This window comes from Elephas maximus, chromosome 7 (genome assembly GCF_024166365.1).
Source record: "Elephas maximus indicus isolate mEleMax1 chromosome 7, mEleMax1 primary haplotype, whole genome shotgun sequence".
In the NCBI taxonomy this organism is placed as follows: Eukaryota; Metazoa; Chordata; class Mammalia; order Proboscidea; family Elephantidae; genus Elephas; species Elephas maximus.
Genome location: NC_064825.1, coordinates 82,932,638 through 82,953,914, shown reverse-complemented (window position 1 = coordinate 82,953,914; position 21,277 = coordinate 82,932,638). Strand labels below are relative to the sequence as shown.

Genomic DNA, 21,277 nt, shown 5'->3' with positions numbered 1-21,277 from the left:
AGCCGCCAATGCTGGGAGCAAGCCCTGTAGGGTTGGGTACTTTCTGTTTTAGGATTCCTTTCTGGATCTAGGCAGCTGCCTCAAATTGATGAGATCCAGACAAGAGAGAGGGGAGCAAATTCCAAGATACCTACAGAGCTTCTAATAGAGGACAGGACTTCAAGCCTGATGGGGGCTTGAGGGGAAGATGTCAGTAATTAGAGAATGCCAGATTTGAGCCCATGACAGTTAGAACCATTTGAAGGTTTCTGTAGTTGTGTGCCCACAGACGGTTTATGGTTTCATGGAAAACTGTCAATTTATATTCATAATCCTGTGTAAAATGAATATATACAATTCATTTCTGTGAACTCTATCTCTGTGCCTTCTTGTCATACAGCTAATCACATAGCTATGTATATCTTTAAATACACTCTGCATTTTATATAATTTTTATCTGATTATTTGAATACAATACCCTTCCCATATCTCTATCTCCAATGCTACCGTTCTACTCCAAGCTCTCATCTCTTGCCTGACCTGTAGCAGTAGCTTTGTTACTGATTTTTCTACTTCTTCCCTTGCCCATTCATATTCTATACACAGCAATCAAAACAATCTTTTTTAAACATAAGTGAAATCACATCATGTCTATGCTTAAAATTCTCCACAGACATCCCTTCACACTAGGAATAAAATCTAAGCCCTTATCATGGATATAAATCTTAACGTAAACTGGCCCCTTTCTGTCTCTTCAGCTTCCTCTCATTTCTCCTCTCCCACTCACTCACTACACTTCACCCACACTAGCGTGCTCTTTTCCTTGAGCTTAACAAATTCATTGTTGGCTTTGGGTCTTTATACTTGCTGTTTTCTCTGGGTTTTTTTTTTTTTTTTTTTTCCTATATCTTTTTGTAACTGTGGGTTCTTCAGAGTCATTCATGTATCAGATTATATGTCCTATCCTTAGAATGACTTTCGCTGACCATCATATTTAAAACACCGCTCCTGACTCCCATCAGTCTATCCCATGTGTATTTTATTGTCCTCTCAGCTTATATATCATTACTCTTAATTTATTGGATTTACTTACTGTCATCTGCCTTTTTTTCTCAAAAGTGTATGTTTTTAGCTACCTTGCTTATTGCTATAGTTTCAATACCTAAAAAGTCTACAGGATGACAGGAGCTGAATGAATTGTGGGTGGATGAACAGTGAATACTCTTTATGCAGGTGCAGCCTTCTTAAGATTGTTGTTCTTGTACTGTAGCTAACTATAACTTTTTTTTTTTCCTTTCATAAATAAGTTAAAACAAGCATTGATCCTGAGTTGAAAATTAGTTTGTTTTCCTTTAAAATGCCTTGAGATTATTTTTATTATTTGGATGTGAATTTCAACAAGTCATATTCACTTAAATCTATAGGTTATAACTGTTTCAGGACAATAGAAATGCAGTATACCTACAATATGTTGGGGAGTTAAAGTCCAAGAAATGATCTACAAATAGTAAAATTATTCAGAAACTCTAAGATACAGTACCACCCAGTGCCTCCTGTACTCAAGTATATGATGCATTGGATTGATTCCTTAGAAAGTTAGGCCCTAGAGACAGCCAGACTTCCCCAGTGACTCCAATGTTTCCTATCCCAGTTTACAATGCATTTTTAATCTCCTCACCCCTCCTGAACATATCATGGTTTGGGTCAGGTACACTTTAGTCCTCAAAGTAACATCTTTGCTTTTGAACACTTTATAGAGGTCTTTTGCAGCAGATTTCCTCAACATAATATGTCATTAGATTTCCTGACTCTTGCTTCCATGGGCGTTTATGGATCCAAATAAAATGAAATCCTGGACAACTTCAATCTTTTTTCCATTTATTATGATGTTGCTTATTGGTCCAGTTGTGAGGATTTTTGTTTTCTTTATGTTGAGATATAAGCCATAATGAAGGCCGTAGCCTTTGATGTTCATCTGTAAGTGCTTCAAGTCCTACATATTGCAGGTTGTTAATGAGTCTCCCGTCAATCCTGATGCCATGTTTTTCATATAATCCAGCCTCTCAGATTTTTTGCTCAGCATACAGATTGAATTGTTGTTGTTAGGTGCCATCGAGTCAGTTCTGACTCATAGTGACCTCAGGTACAACAGCACAAAATGCTGCCCCATCTTGCACCATCCTCACAATTTTTATTATACTCAAATTTATTGTCGCAGCCACTGTGTCATCCATCTCATTGAGGGTCTTCCTCTTTTTCGCTCACCCTCTACTTTACCAAGCTTGATGTCCTTCTTCAGGGACTGATACCTCCTAATAACATGTCCAAAGTATGTGGGACGAAGTCTTGACATCCTTGCTTCTAAAGAGCATTCTTGTACTTCTTCCAAGACAGTTCGTTCATTATTCTGGCAGTCCATGGTATGTTCAATACTCTTCGCCAACATCATAATTCAAAGGCATCAATTTTTTGGTCGTCTTTTTTCATTGTCCACCTTTCACATGCATATTGGGTGATTGGAAACACCACAGGTTGGGTCAGCTATACCTTAGTCCTTAAAGTGGCATCTTTGCTTTTTAACACATTAAAGAAGTCTTTTGCAGCAGATTTGCCCAGTGCAATGTGTCATTTGATTTCTTCACTGCCATGGGCAGATTAAGTAAGTGTGGTATTCCTTTCTAAAAGGAATTATAATTTTATAGGTTCCTTCTTTGTCACTTCCATTCTATGGGCCCAAGAATTATGGAATCTTGTAAGATAACATTTTCTTAAGCCAAATCCTGGAGAACTATACAACTGCCCCACACCTGCTCTTCTGGAAAGTTACTGTATACTTTTTCACTCTAGTGGAAAAGTACAGTAAATCTCTTTTATTAACGTAGACCTGTCTTATCCAATAGTTCTTATAAACTTAAAATCTACAAAAACCTAACCCAATGCTCTCTACTTGTGATATCCACTTAAAGTATATACTCACTCCATTACCTAACTGGCCAAAGGAGAGTAGTTATTTATTTTATAATTGTATGTATATGTTTTAAGAAATCACATTCTAAGTGAAATATCAATTGTTTACTGTGTTCTTTTAGTTTTCCTTGATAAGTAGAGTCTTTATACTTTTACATTGATAGAGTTATAGTGGATTGACTGCTGGATTTTTATTTAAGCCTTTAAATATCACTTTTGCTTCTGGTTATCCCTGAAAGTTTCTTAGTAACTGGTCAGCCTAAGTAGTCCTGAACTATCTGCTTTTTGCCCGCCTTTTATTATTTGATCTCTATTTAATAATTGAGGTAATAAAAAGAAGAAAAAAAAAAACTCTAGATTTGCATTTTGTACATGCTATGTATAGCATCTCTTCTTCCAGGCCCAGTAAACAAAAGTATGTGATCTGTATTAATGACCACGTCTCTCTGTTTCTCCTTCGTCTTAAGATATATCATCAGACTAACAGGATTTTGGCTAAGATATATGAATATATCACTGATGTTCCTTTCACTGACAAAACGTTACTCAGTCTGATCATGTAAAACTTTGATGTTAAATGTGTGTTTAGATTATCCCAGAGGACAGCTGGATATTTTTTCAGTAGAAAGACTCCCTCTTCATGCTTTTTCTTAGCATTGGGAAAAAGTAGCCCACTGTCATGGGAATTCACCCACGGGAATTTACTACTCCAGAGATTGTCCCCCGCTAGATGTGTGCAAGAAAGTAGTGACTATAGTAGTGACTATGGATAATTCTTTTTCCTTGAGATTTCATGCTGCATTATGTACAAAATTTTAGAATGTTGTTATAAAATCTATATTTCCAAATAACACTTAGAGGTGTCTGCTTTAACAATAGCTTTGGTTTATATTACAGTTTATCATCAGCCTTGATAAGTTGAATGTCTGATACCCAAAAGTGAGATGTTGTTGGAAGTGTACTGTTTTAGAAATAACTGTAAGTTAGTTATGATGGACTATTAGAAAGTAAATTGTAATTTTCCCTGTGAAAAGAAGTAATGCTAACAGTTGAAGCATATATTTCTAGAGGCTTTCCTTGAACTTAAGTATTTTATAGATATCATCTGATCCTAGAAAATTCCCTGTACATGAAAGAGTAGCACCCCTTTTTTTCTAGGGGTATTAATGCCCACACTGTTTAAGTGAATTGCCCAAGGTCACTCAGTGAGTCGGTGGTGAAACCAGAAATAGAATCCAAGTCTCCTGACTCCCAATTCAGTTTCCTATCCTCGATATAGTTTTCTATCCTCTATACCCCTGCTGCCTCTCAGGGGAAAAGAAGTTAATCTTCCAGCTATTAATAGCCACCAAATTGGTGGTAGCAGCACAGTGGAGAAAAGTAACTGTCTTTACACGGCAGCATTAGTATAAAAATATCTGGTAATGGAAAATTTGACAAATGTCATGTTAAAGGGAGTGGAAAATTATTTTAAGATCTGGATCTCATTTATCTGGTTCTCAGAAAAGTAAAACTCCTTAGTAGAACAGGGATCATATTTTTCTTCCTGTTTTTAAATTGTATTTCCTAGAGGGTAATTGTCAACCTAGCCATAGCAGAGCCTATTGTCAACTGACATAAGAAGAATAATGCACGTACTGTTGGTGATTGCTGTATTTTCTAACTTGATTGAAAGTTTGAATTGCTTTATTGAAATACATAACACTTGTTTCATTCAGCTTTGAATATTATTCATTTAAGTAGTAAAGCAAATATAACATAAATTGGAAATTATTCTTCATGATTACAAACCAAGGGCAAAAATACACATTCTAGTTTCTTCCCTGGACAATACATTCCAAGCAAAGACTCTTCGTGGCAGACAGTGCAAAGTTCACCAGAATGAAATAGGCAGAGCAGAAAAAAAAGGTAATTAAAAATATAAGTACACTGGACCTGATCAGGAAACCCTGGTGGCGTAGTTGTTAAGTGCTACAGCTGCTAACCAAGAGGTCGGCAGTTCAAATCTGCCATGCGCTCCTTGGAAACTCTGTGGGGCAGTTCTACTCTGTCCTAAAGTGTCACTATGAATCGGCATCGACTTGAAGGCAGTGGGTCTGGGGTTTGGGAGCTGATCGAGTTTATTGTTATGTATGTAGTCAATTCATTATTTTCTTCATTAGTAAAAGGTGTTTGCAAGGTGTTTGCGTACTTAAATATTTAATAAGCATACCTCGTATTGTGAGAACTGACATTTAAGTTCAAACAGAACAATTTACCCCTTAACTTTGGACCAGAAACCAAGAATTCCCCTATTAAAAATCTGGATATTGTTTGTATTTAAAGGTTACTACAAGTCTTTAATCAGAAGAGTGATATGATCATAGTTATGTTTTAATTGTAAGTGGAAGAGATGGGATTGGTGAAGTTTGGAAATGCAAGGGAAAAGGAAAAGGTAAAAATCTAGTTATTTGGGACCCAGATGACTGAGAAGGCACTGGCAAAAGAATAATTAGAAATAAAAGAGTGTGAGTAGAGTAAGAAGACTAAAGGATCAAGTATGACTCCTTAGGGAAATGTATACATTTACTGGATGGAGGAAGAAGAAATACATAGGATAACAGAAACACTGGAGAAGTAGTAGTGTTATCTTTGAAAAGCTACAGAAGTTGTAGGATAGACCTGAGAAAAGGTCATTATTCCCGGCAAGCACTCGACATTTGGAAGAATTGCTTCGGCAGAGTAGTGAGGGTCAAAGTAAGAGTACTCTGAAGTCTTTGAAAAGAGACGAAATTATATATTCACTCATTTTTGGTATTAAATCTAAGTATTTGTAAACTTATAAATTATGTATCCTGCAGAAGATAAATCAAGCAACTAGATTGTTTAATTAGCTATCATACCTGAGATAGTAACAGATACAATTTTTTCATTCACTTGAGATTTTATTGGTCGCGGCCATTCTTAGTAATTCAGACTAGACTTCCACTCACTTAGTAACAAATAGGTGATATTTTACAATATAACAAGTTACTAATTTCTGCGCTTACAAATGGTAAATATTTTTCTTCGTTAACCGAAACCCAAATCAAGCATGAAAGCTAAGAAATTATTTAGGAATTTTGTTGGAATTGGTTAGAAATTTGTTTTCATGATTACCTAATATCTCAAGAAGGCTGTATAAATTAATATCAATATTACCAATTTATTAATTTTTCTGTTATGGAATTCCTTTATAATGAGTTTATTAAATTATTTAAAGTTACTAGCACTAAACTACTTTTTTTTTTCTTTCTAACTTAGTTATTTTCTTTTAAAATTACCAATTGGTGTAAAAAGTACCTCACTACTGGTTTTTTGTTAATTGATTAGGTTATTAGAAAACTATTCAGGCAGCATTATTGACCTTCTTTTTAATTTTGTTGAACAGGCGCATCTTCAAGTGAATCTAATCCACTTACAATTCCTCCACAAAAAAGAGCTCGGAGAAAACTAATGCCTTCTCCCTTGGAAGCAAAACTTATCCAAAAGTCTATACTCTCTGAAAGTATTCAGCTCAATGATTCTTTCAGCAAAGAACTTCAGCCTATTGTATATACTCCGGAAGACTGTAGAAAAACTTTTCAAACTTTGCCTACAGAGTCCTTAATAAAACCATCATCACATACTATAAGTTTTCAGGCAATCAACTCAAATATAAACAGTAATAACTCTCTGAAAGTGTTATGTGAAGTAGATACTCCTTTTAATAGGAGAACAGAACGTGTACAGGGGGATTTGGACTCTACATTTACAATATGCGAAGATACCAAGAGCTTGAAAAGTGAATTACCTGAAAAAGAATCACTGCCAAACCACAACAATAACATTTTACAAAGGTACAAGAAAGGGATATGTCTCAATTCTTTCTTCTTTTTTTTTTTTTTTTTGTTACATAGCTTTTAAACTCTTACCTCTCTTTTCCCTTCTTAGGTATATCTGAGGTCTCTTTAATAGCCCAAATATGCTATATTGATTCCAAAAGTCAGTGTTTTATTTTATTAAATCTTAATTATCTTTCCCTCTAAATATTGATTTGCTAACATTGTATTTTAAGCTCTTAAATTTGATATCTTAGGCCTACTAACCTTTGTTAGGGTAGAAGAGACCCGGCCTATATATATTTAGTTTGTTCTTAATACCCCAAAGTTAGATAATACAAGCCATCATCAGAGGATTATCATGTTTATTATTCTTTAATAGCTTCACTGAAAGAAATTCCACAGTCTCTATTGATGTTTAGCAAACCTCAACTTACTCTAAAATAGTCATAAGTCAAAGGTATGGTTGACTTCAGGTCATCCAAGCAAATATATTCTTCTCACTTCATCTGTATAATCACACCTAATCTGAAAAATGAAAGAAAACTACCTTTACTATTTTATGCTGCTGGGAATACAGAAATCTCTTGATAGCAGCTCTACCTATTGTGTAGAAAAGAGGAGAGAAAAGAAAACCCCAGGGTAAGAGAGGAAAGTGTTATAGTATGGAAAAGTGTTTTTCTTTCTTTATTAATACCAAGTGGTTTTCTAATTATGGAAGTATCTGCCTCCTTTTTTCTCCATAGTATAAATCAAAAAGTACTGTTTATTTCTTACTATTTAATATACAGGCTTGACCCTTCTTCACTCTCAACTAAACATCCTGTGCCTATACCAAGCATAGTGCCATCCTACATGGCAATGACTGCTGCTGCCAAAAGGAAACGGAAATTAACAAGGTATGATTAAACATAAACGAGTTCAGTAACTATATAAGATCATCTCTATGCTTTGTTTCCTATAGCTTTTTTTTTTAATTTCTCATAGGTTGTCAATTCATACCTAACCATATGTATGATAAACTGGTCTGAATGAAGCACTGGATTTATATTGTCAATGGGAGATAGTACTCAATAAAGCCCAAGTTTTTCGCTTGGTATTTATATAAAGTATTCCATATTTTAGATTATTAAAAATAAGTTGAAAAGTTTCCTAGCCCATAAAAATGTCACTTAGTTTTAACTTTTCTTCTGGTAACAATTTTTACTTGTTTGGTTGTTTTTCCTCTTAGACATCACTGAATTTCTTCTATCATAGAATTATATTACTTTGATGAATTTTGATATATGGCTAGAATGTAGTAACTGAGGGTATTTCTTTTTCCAGCTATGATAGTGTAGCTTATATCCAACCAAGCCTCCCTTTAAAAGCAGTTGAAAAAGCTGGATGAAATACAACTAATGACTACTTGAATACACTGGAGAAAAACCAAAACAGTCAGGACTTGAAGGGTCAGGATTCCAGGAAAAAAAAGAAAACACAATGGAGAGCTATCCCCATTTGAGCATTTTCTAATTCATGGCAAAAGGCAGAGAGGCCAAATCAAGAATAAAAGCCTAGAGCTATCAGCAGTCTCACCAAGCTAGGGAAACAAAAACACTCTGTGCAGCTTTTGCCCTCAAGGCATTCGCCATGTTCTAAACGGTGTTGAATAAGAGACCAAGAAATCAAGCTGAATGCAGCTTCTGTGAGGCTAAAAGTACTAAGCACAGTTTTGGCCTTCTCGTAGGGCTGGGACACAAAAATTGGAGTTCAGGAATCACAATGGAGAAGCAGCCCTATTAAACATCCTAACATTTTACTTGAGGCTCTTGAAGTGCTGTAGTCTAGGGATAGAGCAAAAAAAGCTTAAAACCCAGTTTTAGGGCATCTCAATCCCTGATTGGATCAAGGTGATTTGTTTCTACTCTACCTGTCAGCCAGAAGAAAATTAAATCTTCTCAGAAGATTATACCATCCAGAGCCTCTATAGTTTATCATATACAGTGTTTAGCATTTAATCAAAAATTACAAAGTATGCCAGAAGATAAGGCCAAATGACCGAAACTCAAGAGAAAAGAACAAACAAATTAGTGATTAACTGTTTGTTCCATAAGTGACACAGATATCGGGGCTATTAGGGACTTGAAAATTTTTACTAAGTTCCATAAAATAGAGGATAAGTTCAGCAAAGGATTGAGTTCTATTAAAATGAATCGAGTGGATATTCTGGAACTGAAAAAAGCACAGAATTTTTTGAAATTAAGAACTCAATAAATTTAACAGATTAGACACAGCAGAAGAGAGTATTAGTGAACTGGAAGCTAGGCTAATAGAAAATATCCAAATCTATGCACAGAAAAAAGTGGAAGAAATGTGGGATAAGATTAAAAAGATTTAGTGTTTGTGCATTTCAAGTCCCAGAAGGAGACAAAAGAAGGAGTGAGAGAAAACAAGAAGAGATGCTGATTGATAATTTTCCAAAACTGATGAAAAACATCAAATCACAGATTGAAGAAACACTGCAATTTACAAGCAGGATTAATACAAAGAAAGCATACAAAGGTACATCATAGTAAAACAGCTATAAACCAAAGACAAGGAGAAAATCTTAAATATACCAAGTTATATCACGTGAAGTCCATTATACATTTTTTTATATCCTACAACATTGAATGCAATGACAAGATACAATCAAATGTAAAATGTCTCTGACTTGTTTTACCCCTTTTTTCTTGGCCACGTGATTATAGGGAGAACAGTAGAAGACTTAAGATAAGCCTTTTTAAATTTCCAATTTTCTACCATGCACCCGTTATCATTTGGGCTAGAGGAAACAAATTTACAAATAACCTACTTACTTGTGCCACAGAGTATCTTCTCATAGGTGAATTTAGGATCTGTTCTTGCCCCTCCAAAACAAAGTATAGCAGAGCCTTGGAATATTTAGATTTAAACTTTGTAGATTGATTTTTTCCTAGGTGTCTCTTAACTATCTATGATAGTTGAAAATTTGTGTTTTGCTGAGACACAAACTTAACTTATTCAGATAGGCTCATCTATGGGAGTGAGTCATTTAATGAGTGAGCAAGCTAACCACCATCATGTGTTTCATCCATTTTCTTATCACTGATTGTCATTGTGTCATTCTTCCTATGAATTAACATTGGTGAGTTTTCTAGCCCTGCACTGGTAGCATTTTCTCTTGTGTTAACTAAGATGTGGCAAAAGTTTATAGCTAAGAGTATTTATTTCCAAAATGTAAGCATTGTCACTGTCAAAATCAAAAATTTTTTGAAGAAATTTCCAGGTATGTGAATTGGTCTATTTGGAATGGTTTTAGATAAATTAAAAGATCTTCCACATGAGCAACTAATATTGTGAAATAATATTAAAGGACATGTAAAAAATGTAACTTGATTTCTCCTAGCCTATTAATTGCACTATTACATTCCCTCTGGTACCAGTAATTAGATTCTGCCATTAACTAAGGTAAAAAGAGATTAATGCTAGAAATGTACATAATTACTTTTTTGTTAATCTTCCTTTTCCCTAATTAAATCTACATGAGTTTGAGAGTAATAAACTTTGTTATTTTCCACTTATCAGTTTCATATACAAATTTAGGTGTGTATATATTACCATATGGTTTTAAAAAACAAAGGGTGGCTTTACGTATACCTGTATTTTATTTATTCTGTATCTACTTTTCTCTCTGAAAAATATTAGAGTCCAGAAGCACTGGATAATCCAAAAACCTACCAAACTAAATTTTTACTTGCTATTTAAGTTGGAAATACTAGTTTTTTTTTTTTTTTATATTATTAACTTTTTAATATCACTGAATCAGACTTTTTTACAATATTAGTCAGTCTACCAAACGTACAAACATAATATAGACATATGTAAGCTTTTACACATAAGTTATATTAATCAAGGTTTTGGGTTTCTGTCTGTTTTTGTGTATATGCATGCTTATTTGGTTGCTTGGATTTTTGTTGTTATTTGTTTTGCCACAGTCTTTCTTAATAGCCAAAAATGATCTCACATTTGCCATACATTTTTGGTTTGTTTTGAAAACTTCCTAATGAGTCCACCTAGAAATTGTTTCAACAAAGAATATGAGATACATGTAATAAGCAGAAACATTCCACATATTTAAGAGAACAGGAAGTTAATTCTTAACTTTCACTAATGGTTATGGAAATAAATTTGTTAGCGATTGAAGGAGTCTTCATGTTTCTTCTCACTATAGTCTTTAAAAGAATTTGAATTTTCCATCATATCAATTTTAGGCCTTTTTATTTTATGATCCAACTTATAACAAATGTTAAACATTTTATCCCTAGTCTTTTTTATCTAAATCCTAAAAATGTTTAGGTGTATTTGATTTTAATATACGACTTACTTGATTAAGGTTAGATTTCATTCCACTAAATATGAGCTTTATTCAAATAGATTTATTCAAAAACTTTTCAAGTAAGAACTTGCTGTGAGTAAAAATTGTTGTTTTTGTTGTTAGGTGCTTTTGAGTTGTTCCCAACTCACAGCAACCCTATGTACAGCAGAATGAAACAACTGTCCGGTCCTGTGCCATCCTCACAATTATTGCTATGTTTGAGCCCACTATTGCAGCCACTGTGCCAATCCATCACATTGAGGGTCTTCCTGTTTTTCTCTGCCCCCCTACTTTACCAAGCATAATGGCCTTCTCCAGGGATTGATCCCTCCTGATAACATGTTCAAAACACATGAGACGAAATCTCGCCATCCTTGCTTCTAAGGAGCATTCTGGCTGTACTTCTTCCAAGACATATTTGTTAGTTCTTCTGGCAGTCCATGGTCTATTCAATATTCTTTGCCAACACTATAATTCACAATCATTTCTTCTTCGGTCTTCTTTATTCATTGTCCTGCTTTTGCATTCCAATGAGGTAATTGAAAATATACACCTTAGACCTCAAAGTGACGTCTTTGCTTTTTAACACTTTTTAAAGAGGTCTTTTTCAACAGATTTGCCCGACGCAATATGTCATTTGATTTCTTAACTGCTGCTTCCGTGGGCTTTGTTGTGAATCCAAGTAAAAAGGGATCGTAGACCTCAGTCTTTTTTCTCTTCTTATCATGATGTTGCTTATTGGTCCTAGTTGTGAGGATTTTTGTTTTCTTTATGTTGAGGTGTAAACCATACTGAAGGCTATAGTCTTTGATCTTCAAAGACTACAGTAAATGCTTCAAGTCCTCTTCCCTTTCAGCAAGCAAGGTTGTGGCTTCTGTATATCCCAGGTTATAAATGAGTCTTCCTCCAATCCTGATGCCACGTTCTTCATATACTCCGGCGTCTTGGATTATTTCTTCAACATACAGATTGAATAAGTATGGGGAAAGGATACAACCCTGACACACACCTTTCTTGATTTTAAACCATGCAGTGTCCCCTTGTTCTGTGTCTGAGTAAAAATTAAGATCCTGGAACTAACCAAATTGAAGTATCATATCATAATATAATAAAGACAACTTTAAGATAAATTACAGGGGAAAACAGCACTTATCAAAATTAGGCAATGGCATTAATCTTTATACTTTATCACCACTTTGAGCGCTAAATAGACAAAAAAGAAATAGTAACTTGCTTAATTCATTTAGTGCCATTCACAGCGACCCTATGCACTACAGAATGAAACACTGCCCGGTCTTGCACCATCCTCACAGTTGTTGCTATGCTTGAGCCCATTGTTGTAGACACTGTGTCAGTCCATCTTGTTGAGGGCCTTCCTCTTTTTCCACTAACCCTCTACTTTACCAAGCATGATGTCCTCCAGGGACTGATCCCTCCTGATAACACGTCCAAAGTATGTGAGAAGTAGTCTCGCCATCCTTGCTTCTAACCAGCATTCTGGTTGTACGTCTTCTAAGACAGATTTGTTCATTCTTTTGGCAGTCCGTGGTATATTCAATATCCTTTGCCAACACCACAATTCAAAGGTGTCAGTTCTTCTTCAATCTTCCTTATTCATTGTCCAGCTTTCGCATGCATATAAGGCAATTGAAAACACCATGGCTTGGGTCAGGTGCACCTTAGTCCTCACAGTGACATCTTTGCTTTTTAACACACTAAAGAGATCTCTTGCAGTCGATTTGCCCAATGCAATGCATCTTTTGATTTCTTGACTGCTGCTTCCATGGGTGTTGATTGTGGATCCAAGTAAAATGAAATCCTTGACAACCTCAATCTTTTCTCCATTTATCAAGATGTGGCTTATTCATACAGTTGTGAGGATTTTCATTTTCTTTATGTTGAAGTGTAATCCATACTGAAGGCTGTGGTCTTTGATCTTCATCAGTAAGTGCTTCAAGTCCTCTTCACTGTCAGCAAGCAAGGTTGTGTCATCTGCATATCACAAGTGTTCCTTCAATCCTGATGCCCTATTCTTCTTCATATAGTCTGGCTTCTCAGATTATTTGCTCAGCATACAGATTGAATTAGTGAAAGGATACAACCCTGAGGCTCACCTTTCCTGACTTTATACCATGCAATATCCCCTTGTTCTGTTCGAATGACTGCCTCTTGGTTGATGTACAGGTTTCACATGAGCACAATTAAGTATTCTGGAATTCTCATTCTTCCCAGTGTTATCCATAATTTGTTATGATCCACACAGCAGAATTCCTTTCCATAGTCAATAAAACACAGGTGAACACCTTTCTGGTCTTCTCTGCTTTCAGCCAGGGTCCATCTGATATCAATAGTGATATCCCTGATTCCATGTCCTCTTCTACATCCAGCCTGAATTTCTGGCAGTTTCTTGTCAATATACTGCTACAGCTGTTTTTGAATGATCTTCAGCAAAATTTTGCTTGTGTGTGATATTAATGATATTGTTCAATAATTTCTGCATTTGGTTGAATCACCTTTCTTGGGAATAGGCATAAATATGGATCTCTTCCAGTTTTTGGCCAGGTAACAGTCTTCCAAATTTCTTGGCATAGATGAGTGAGCACTTCCAGCGCTGCATCTGTTTGTTTAAACATCTTAGTGGGTATTCCATCAATTCCCAGAGCCTTGTTTTTCACCAGTGCCTTTAGTGCAGCTTGGACTTCTTCCTTCATTACCATTGATTCCTGATTATATGTTAAACGTCCACCAGCTCCTTTTGGTATTGTGACTCTGTGTATTCTTTCCATCTTCTTTTGATGCGTCCTGCATTGTTTAATATTTTCCCCTGTAGAATCCTTCAGTATTGCAACTGGAGGCTTGAATTTTTCCATCACTCCTTTCAGCTTGAGACATGCCAAGTGTGTTCTTCCCTTTTGGTTTTCTATCTCCTGGTCTTTACATAGTCATCATCATACTTTACATTGTCTTCTGGAGCTACCATTTCAAATCTTCTGTTAAGGTCTTTTACTTAATCATTTTTTCCTTAGTGCTATTTAGGAATGAAGAATTTCTGCAACTGAATTTGTTTACTCCTATAACACTAGATATCATTTGCATTCCTGAACATAGTAGGTACAATTACTGCTATGAACACCATAGTCGTTTCTCTCAGTAAAAAAAATTAAGATGTATCAGCTGATTTATTTTTCCCTGCTTTCAGTATGCTCATCTTTGACTATTTTTCTTTTAAAAAAAAATTTTTTTTTTTTTAATCATATTAGATTGCCATTTATGACAGCTTTCAGTGTTGTTGTTGTTAGGTGCCGTCAATTCAGTTCCGACTCGTACTGACCCTGTATATGATAGAACAAAACACTGCTGGGTCCTGCACCATCCTCACATTCATTGTTAGGATCATTGCAGCAACTGTGTCAGTCCATCTCATTGAGGGTCTGCCTCTTTTTCACTGACCCTCTACTTTACCAAGCATGATGTCCTTCTCCAGGGACTGGTCTGTCCTGATAATATGTCCAAAGTATGTGAGATGAAGTCTTGCCATCCTTGCTTTTAAGGAGCATTCTGGCTGTACGTCTTCAAAGACAGATGTGTTCATTCTTTTGGCAGTCTGTGATATATTCAATATTCTTCACCAACACCATATTTCAGAGGCATCAGTTCTTCTTTGATCTTCCTTATTCATTGTCCAGCTTAGTATTCAAGGTGCCATCTTTGCTTTTTAACACGTTAAAGAGGTCTTTTGCAGCAGATTTGCCCAGTGCAGTGCTTCTTTTGATCTCTTGACTGCTGCTCCCATGGTTGTTGATTGTGGATCCAAGTAAAATGAAATTTTTAACAGTTTCAATCGTTTCTCCAATTATCATCATGTTGCTTATTGGTACAGTTGTGAGGATTTTTGTTTTCTTTGAGATGTAATCCATGATGAAGGCCGTGGTCTTTGATCTTCATCAGTAAGTGCTTCATGTCCTCTTCACTTCCAGCAAGCAAGGTTGTGTCATCTACGTAATGCAGGTTTTTAATGAGTCTCTTTCCAATCCTGATGCTGGGTTCTGTTTCCTATAGTCTAGCTTCTTGGATTATTTGCTCATCGTACAGATTGAACAAGTTTGGTGAAAGGATAAAACCCTGAGGCACACCTTTCTTGACCTTAAACCACGCAATATCCGCTTGCTCTGTTCTTACCACTAACTCTTGGTCACAAGTACATGTTCCTCATGAGCACAGTTAAGTGTTCTGAAACTCCTGTTCTTCGAACCGCTATCCATAATTTGTTACGATCCACGTTGTTGAATGCCTTAGCGTAGTCAATTAAACACAGGTAGACATCTTTCTGGTATTCTCTGTTTTCAGCCACGATCCATCTGACATCATCAGTGAGATCCCTGGTTTCATATCCTCTTCAGAATCCGGCTTGGATTTCTGGCAGTTCACTGTTGATGTACTGGTGCAGCCACCTTTGAATGATCTTAAGCAAAATTTTACTTTTGTGTGTTATTAATGATATTGTTAGATAATTTTTGCACTCAGTTTGATCACCCTTCTTTGGAATAGGCATAAATATGGATCTCTTCCTGTCGGGTAGCCAGGCATCTGTCTTCCAAATTTCTTGGCATAGACAAGTGAGCACTTCCAGCACTGCATCAATTTGTTGAAACATCTCAGTTGGTATTCTGTCAACTACTGGATCCTGGTTTTTCATCAGTGCCTTCAGTGCAGCTTGGACTTCTTCCTTCAGCAACATCTGTTCCTGATCATATACTACCTCCTGAAATGGTTGAACACTGACCAGTTCTTTTTGGTGTAGTGACTCTGTGTATTCCTTCCATCTTCTTTTGATGCTTCCTGCGCCGTTTAATATTTTTCCTGTAGAACCCTTCAATATTCCAACTTGAGGCTTGAATTTTTTCTTCAGTTCTTTCGTCTTTTCCCTGTTCCGCAAACATACACCCACACCAGTTTATCACAGGGTTGAGATTGCCAGAGGAGCAAGTTATTGCTATAAAATGAAAGTCTTCAATTGTTAATCCAACTGAAAATCAAATTAAATTAACATGAACTTGTAAAATGGTATATAGTATCTTTATTAGCTAGAAATTTCTCTGTGGTGAAATTAACTTATTTGAATAAGGGTAGGGTAGTGTGCATCCTTCATACCACCCTTAACCCTGTAGGGTTAGGAAGGATTGCTCTTTTTCAAAACCCAAATTAAAAATCATGTCATCCACAAGATCTTCGGTTTTTCTCTCTTCCCCTAAACTCAAGAATCTATAGCTCCTTGTAGATTGAAAACCTGTGGTTTTACTTTTTACCATATCTTGTATTGTGTGGATTTGTCTTATTTTTCCCCATCCCCACCCTGTATCTGTTAAATATGCTTTTAGGACAGAAGTTGTTTTTTCCTTACTCATTTGTATATCCTGTAACATAAGGCCATAATAAATGTTCAGTAACATGGCAACTCTGGGTTAGAAATTTGGCCTATTAACAATGTGAGATTGGTATAAATTTTTGAAGATAGAACAAATGAAAATGTGTCATTCTTTTCAATTTCTACAATTGCAATGATTCCAGAGACATTTTTTGTCTGTTACCATGCTTTGATTTAACAACAAGGTTTCAAAACATTCCCACTTGTTTATATTCCCCAGATTGGGATACTTGTTCCAGATTTGTAACATGAGTTTAGTTGTTCACCTCTTGTGATTGGGCTACTTATCTCTGCACTTCCAGTAATAGTGCTCACTGTTTCCCAGCAGCATGCTTGGGAAGTGCCCTGCTGCAGAATTGTTACATACACTTACAATCTAATACCCAAACTGAATAAGTAATTACTTAATGCTTTAGTATTTTATTTCATTAATCTTTGTTGCATGTGAGATATGTATTAGAACTTAAATGCTTTACTAAAATAATTTTTTTTTCCCTCAAGTTCTGAACCAAATACTTCATTAACTGCTTCAGTAAATTCTGGACTTGCCAAACGTGTTCGACAAGATAGTTCAAGTAATAAGCATTTACAAGAAAACAGATCAGCAATAGGTATGCCTCAGCTCTTAATTTGATATTTAGTAACATGATTACCTAACATTTGTATAGTGTTACACATTTTTCCAAAGCATCTCGTTTTACATACTCCTCATCTTTATTGCATGGTAGAACAAGTTTATTATCTGCAAGTTACATATACACATAAAGAAACTTAAGGCACAAAATTTAAATCACTTACCCAAGATCACACAGATATTTCATGGTGGAGCCAGAACTCAGAGCTAGATCTCCCAACTCCATATTCTATACACTTTTTATTCTATACTGCCTCACATTATAGTGGAAATGGTAAATAATTTAGCTAATAATTGAAATAATTAGATAAATGTATCTTTAAAAGGTTAATTATTAGGTATCTTTCACCAATAAACTTAGAGCAATTTTTGTCTTAACCTATAATTTTTAATAATTTGTACTCTGACTCATTTGTGCAGTTAGTGAGAGGCTCCAGTTTCTGTACCTTGGCACAATCATACTGTAACTCCCATTGGCAAGTTGAAAAAGATCCTGATGAGGTTAGCTACATCCTCTCAACCACATGTAAGGGTAACATAAGTGAGTCCTTTGTAACAAAACCATATCTTCAGTGAAACTGGAGAGTAATGAGTGTTTCTAAGAATAACATGAAAACTATTGTTATTTTTTTCTGTCAGTGGTCTTCCATTAGTGTAATGTAACATGTTTCAATAGTTTTGCCAAACTGTATTAATAAATGCTTACTTCCTGTAGTAGCACTGGCAGTTACTTAAGTTCATGGAAATGTCTTTCATACAAATTAAAAATCAAATAATAAGGCCCTAAAAAGTCAGATTTACTAAGATTATTTAGTTTGATATGCCATATTTAATAATGTTTAATAATGTGTATCTATAGTTACTGTAGATATGTACTGCACCATTAGTCTCCTGAAACATTCTGAAGAAGTTATAATTCTGCAAGCAAAAAATAAATTTGTGAAAACTTTCAAATCATAGAGATTTGGTTTTTCTAATATGCTTATTTTCTAAGGACAGTATAAAATATATCAAACATCTTGTGGATAAAGAGAGGTAAATTAAAAACTACTATGGAGAAAAAGGAGCCCTGGTGGCGTAGTGGTAAAGAGCTCAGCTGCTAACCAAATGGTCAGCAGTTTGAATCTACCAGCCACTCCCTGGAAACCCTGTGGGGCTGTTCTGTTCCGTTGCGTAGAGTTGCTATGAGCTGGAACTGACTTGACAGCAACAGCCTTGGTTTGGTTTGGTTATGGGAAAAAAAAATGATTTTGATAATATTAAACGGAAGTATTTGCTAATGACTAAAGAAGACTTAACACTAGGTTAAAAGGTTACGTGTCATCGAGGATAATCGAGAGCTTAGAAAGAGGTTATTTTTTAAAGGAAGAAAATATTTTATGTACATTAATATATTCAAGTAAAAATGCCTTAATACACATCAAGAATTACTTAAAAAGTGAAAGAGAATTGGAACTGCCATCCTTAGAGTGTATTCAACTGCATTCTCCAACTGACAGTGTACAAATGAAAAAACGAAAGCACCATCAGCAGAAAAAAAAGCAATTGCTGTTGGCTGAGTAGTTAGAGAAATAAGAAATAGTGTCAAGAGAATAGAGTGTCCCTAAAACTAAAACGTATTGTGACTGAGAAAATGGATAAGAGGTTAGACTAACCCAGAAGGAAGTCAGTGACACCCTGTAATAACAATATTTTGTTGAGTAGAGAATCATTGTGAAGGCTGATGAAGAAGCAGGGGAGCAGTAATTGACAGAACACATTTAAGAGGCAGCGGTGAAAGGATAAAGGGCTATGGGATAAGGATCATCACTGGAGGAAGTAATCAATTTAAGCAGTACTTCTAAATTTAAAAAATATGGAACTTTCAGAGTCCTGGGGTTATGAGCCAATGAATGAGAAAAAAATTGATGATGTAAGAAAGAAAGGGAACAAATGCCTGTGGAAGTAGACTTTCATTAGTTCATAAGCAATGAAAGCAAATGCAGTAGTTTATTCAGTGACTTCACCTGCTGTCTGTGAGGGGTATGTGTGTATGTGTACTGAAACTTTAGTTTGCAATATGGAGAGATGAATTTGGCAAACTACTTTTAAACCAAAGATATTAATGTTTCTTTGTTCTTGTTATTTTAAAAATCATGTTAACAACTATGAATTTCAAGAATAAGTTTTCCTTTTGTGGGTCACATTTTTCTACAGATTTTTATATGTTGAATGAGTGGCAAAAATTCTGTTTGAATGATAGTTTTACCATATTTATATATCTTTTTGTTTCTTCTCTAGAATATAAAAGAAAAAACCATAAAATAAATTCAAGCTTGGTTAGAAAATTTGGAAGAAGCATTTCAAAAGGAAATCTAAGATAAGTTACTTCAAAATCAAAGAAAATGAAATCGATCGAGTCTGATTTTAAAAGTGTTTATTGTCAGTGCCCTTTCAGAAATGTAAAATCTTGGAAAGAAGGCTGTCTTAAGACTAGGTTTACCCAAATACCTACAGCAAGCAGAAAATGAATTTCTTTTCTCTATTCTAAGCAAATATAAAGTTTCCATGGATAACGTTATGTTTTGAGTTTCTAAAATATTTGTTATTCTTTAAGATCCTTAAATCAGTATTGTGGCAGTGCAGTTTTACTATGTCTCAACAAGGTGATTAGGACGTTTTAGAAAGCAGTAGCTTTTTTTTTTTTTAATACAGAGAATTTAGAAGTGATAATTATGGCCCAGGATATATTTAGTTTTTTATTATGTTTTATACATTATTTTAATCATAAATACAACTTTCTTTTCCAAAAATGCTTTGATGTACAAATGTATGTGCCCATAAAGTGGTTGTAAATATTTAAATAGTTGTCATGAATAAAATACTAATACCGTTCCTTGCTGCTTGATACATTAAAGATTTAGATCTTCAAGTGTTTGGTTTTTCTGTCTCTTTACTACCCCTTAAGGAGCCCTGGTGGCACAGTGGTTAAGCACTCAGCTACTAACCAAAAGGTCAGCAGTTGAAACCCACCAGCCACTTTGTGGGAAAAAGACATAGTGATGTGCTTCCATAAAGATTACAGCCTAGGAAACCCTCAGGGGGGATGTTCTCCTCTCTCCGGTAGAGTCACTATGGGTCAGAATCGCCTGGACAGCAACAGATACTACCCCTTAAGTGGTCTAAACTCTTATTTTATATAAAAATGTTAATTTTGTAGATTTGTATTTCAAATTAGACCAAATACGTGACAGCAGAACAAAGTCTGAAAAGAATCCTTCAGTTCCTTACTGATAATGAGAAAATGTTTTTGTCATTCCTGCTACTATAGAAAGTACATAGAGCTGCAACTTTATATATAATCTTGTTTACCTGCTTTGTTTCGTGTGTTTATTTGCTAAATACAACATATATTTGGTTAAATCCACTTTAATTTTATGCAGCATAGGAAACTTACACAAAAGCAAACGACCACAGAGCAACCAGTGAAGCATTTTAAATCTTTAGGTCAAGTTTTCTGATTTAAAATCTTATTAAGTGAGTATGAAGTGGAGTAATGATCTTTGACGTCCCTTCCAGCTCTGACACTGGTGATTTGCCTTATTCATAGAAGTATGTGCGGATCTGTCAGAAGGCCAGCTACGATAACATTTTTTTTTTTTTTGGTCTCTTTTTCATAGGCCTGTGGTTGTGTCACCTGTTTAACAGTCACTTTCTCCTCTCAGTTATGCCTTTCCATCTTTTTAGGCAATTATGTGCTTCAAAAGGAATGTTTTGAACCAGACACTGATGAGTGGCTAACAGGATTAGTAAGTGACCATACCTCATAAGTTGTGATTCTTGTATATGTCATCTTTTAAAATTAATTTTGTTTTCATTGTGGTAAAAAATATACATAACAAAACATACACCAGCTCAACAATTTCTACATGTACAATTCAGTGACATTGATTACATTCTTCACTTCTACAACCATTCTCAATATGCTTTTTCAAATCATTCCACCGCCGTTGATATAAACTCAGTGCCTCCTAAATAAAAACTTCTTTCACGCTCCCTTCCACCCTGGTAATCAG

The 21,277-nt window shown here is 35.2% G+C and overlaps 1 protein-coding gene across 2 annotated transcripts in view; it reads left to right on the top strand.

The window, feature by feature from the left end:
• The window catches only part of KIF18A (kinesin family member 18A), a 99,786-nt gene extending 79,847 nt beyond the window's left edge, over positions 1–19,939 (top strand). For both annotated transcript variants that reach the window (XM_049890758.1, XM_049890759.1), the window contains exons 14-17: positions 6,356–6,803; positions 7,577–7,684; positions 17,090–17,199; positions 19,503–19,939. In XM_049890758.1, the coding sequence (XP_049746715.1) occupies positions 6,356–6,803; positions 7,577–7,684; positions 17,090–17,199; positions 19,503–19,585 (749 nt within the window). In that variant the 3' untranslated portion in view covers positions 19,586–19,939. The remainder of the gene's footprint in view (positions 1–6,355; positions 6,804–7,576; positions 7,685–17,089; positions 17,200–19,502) is intronic.
• Positions 19,940–21,277: the final 1,338 nt, after the last annotated feature.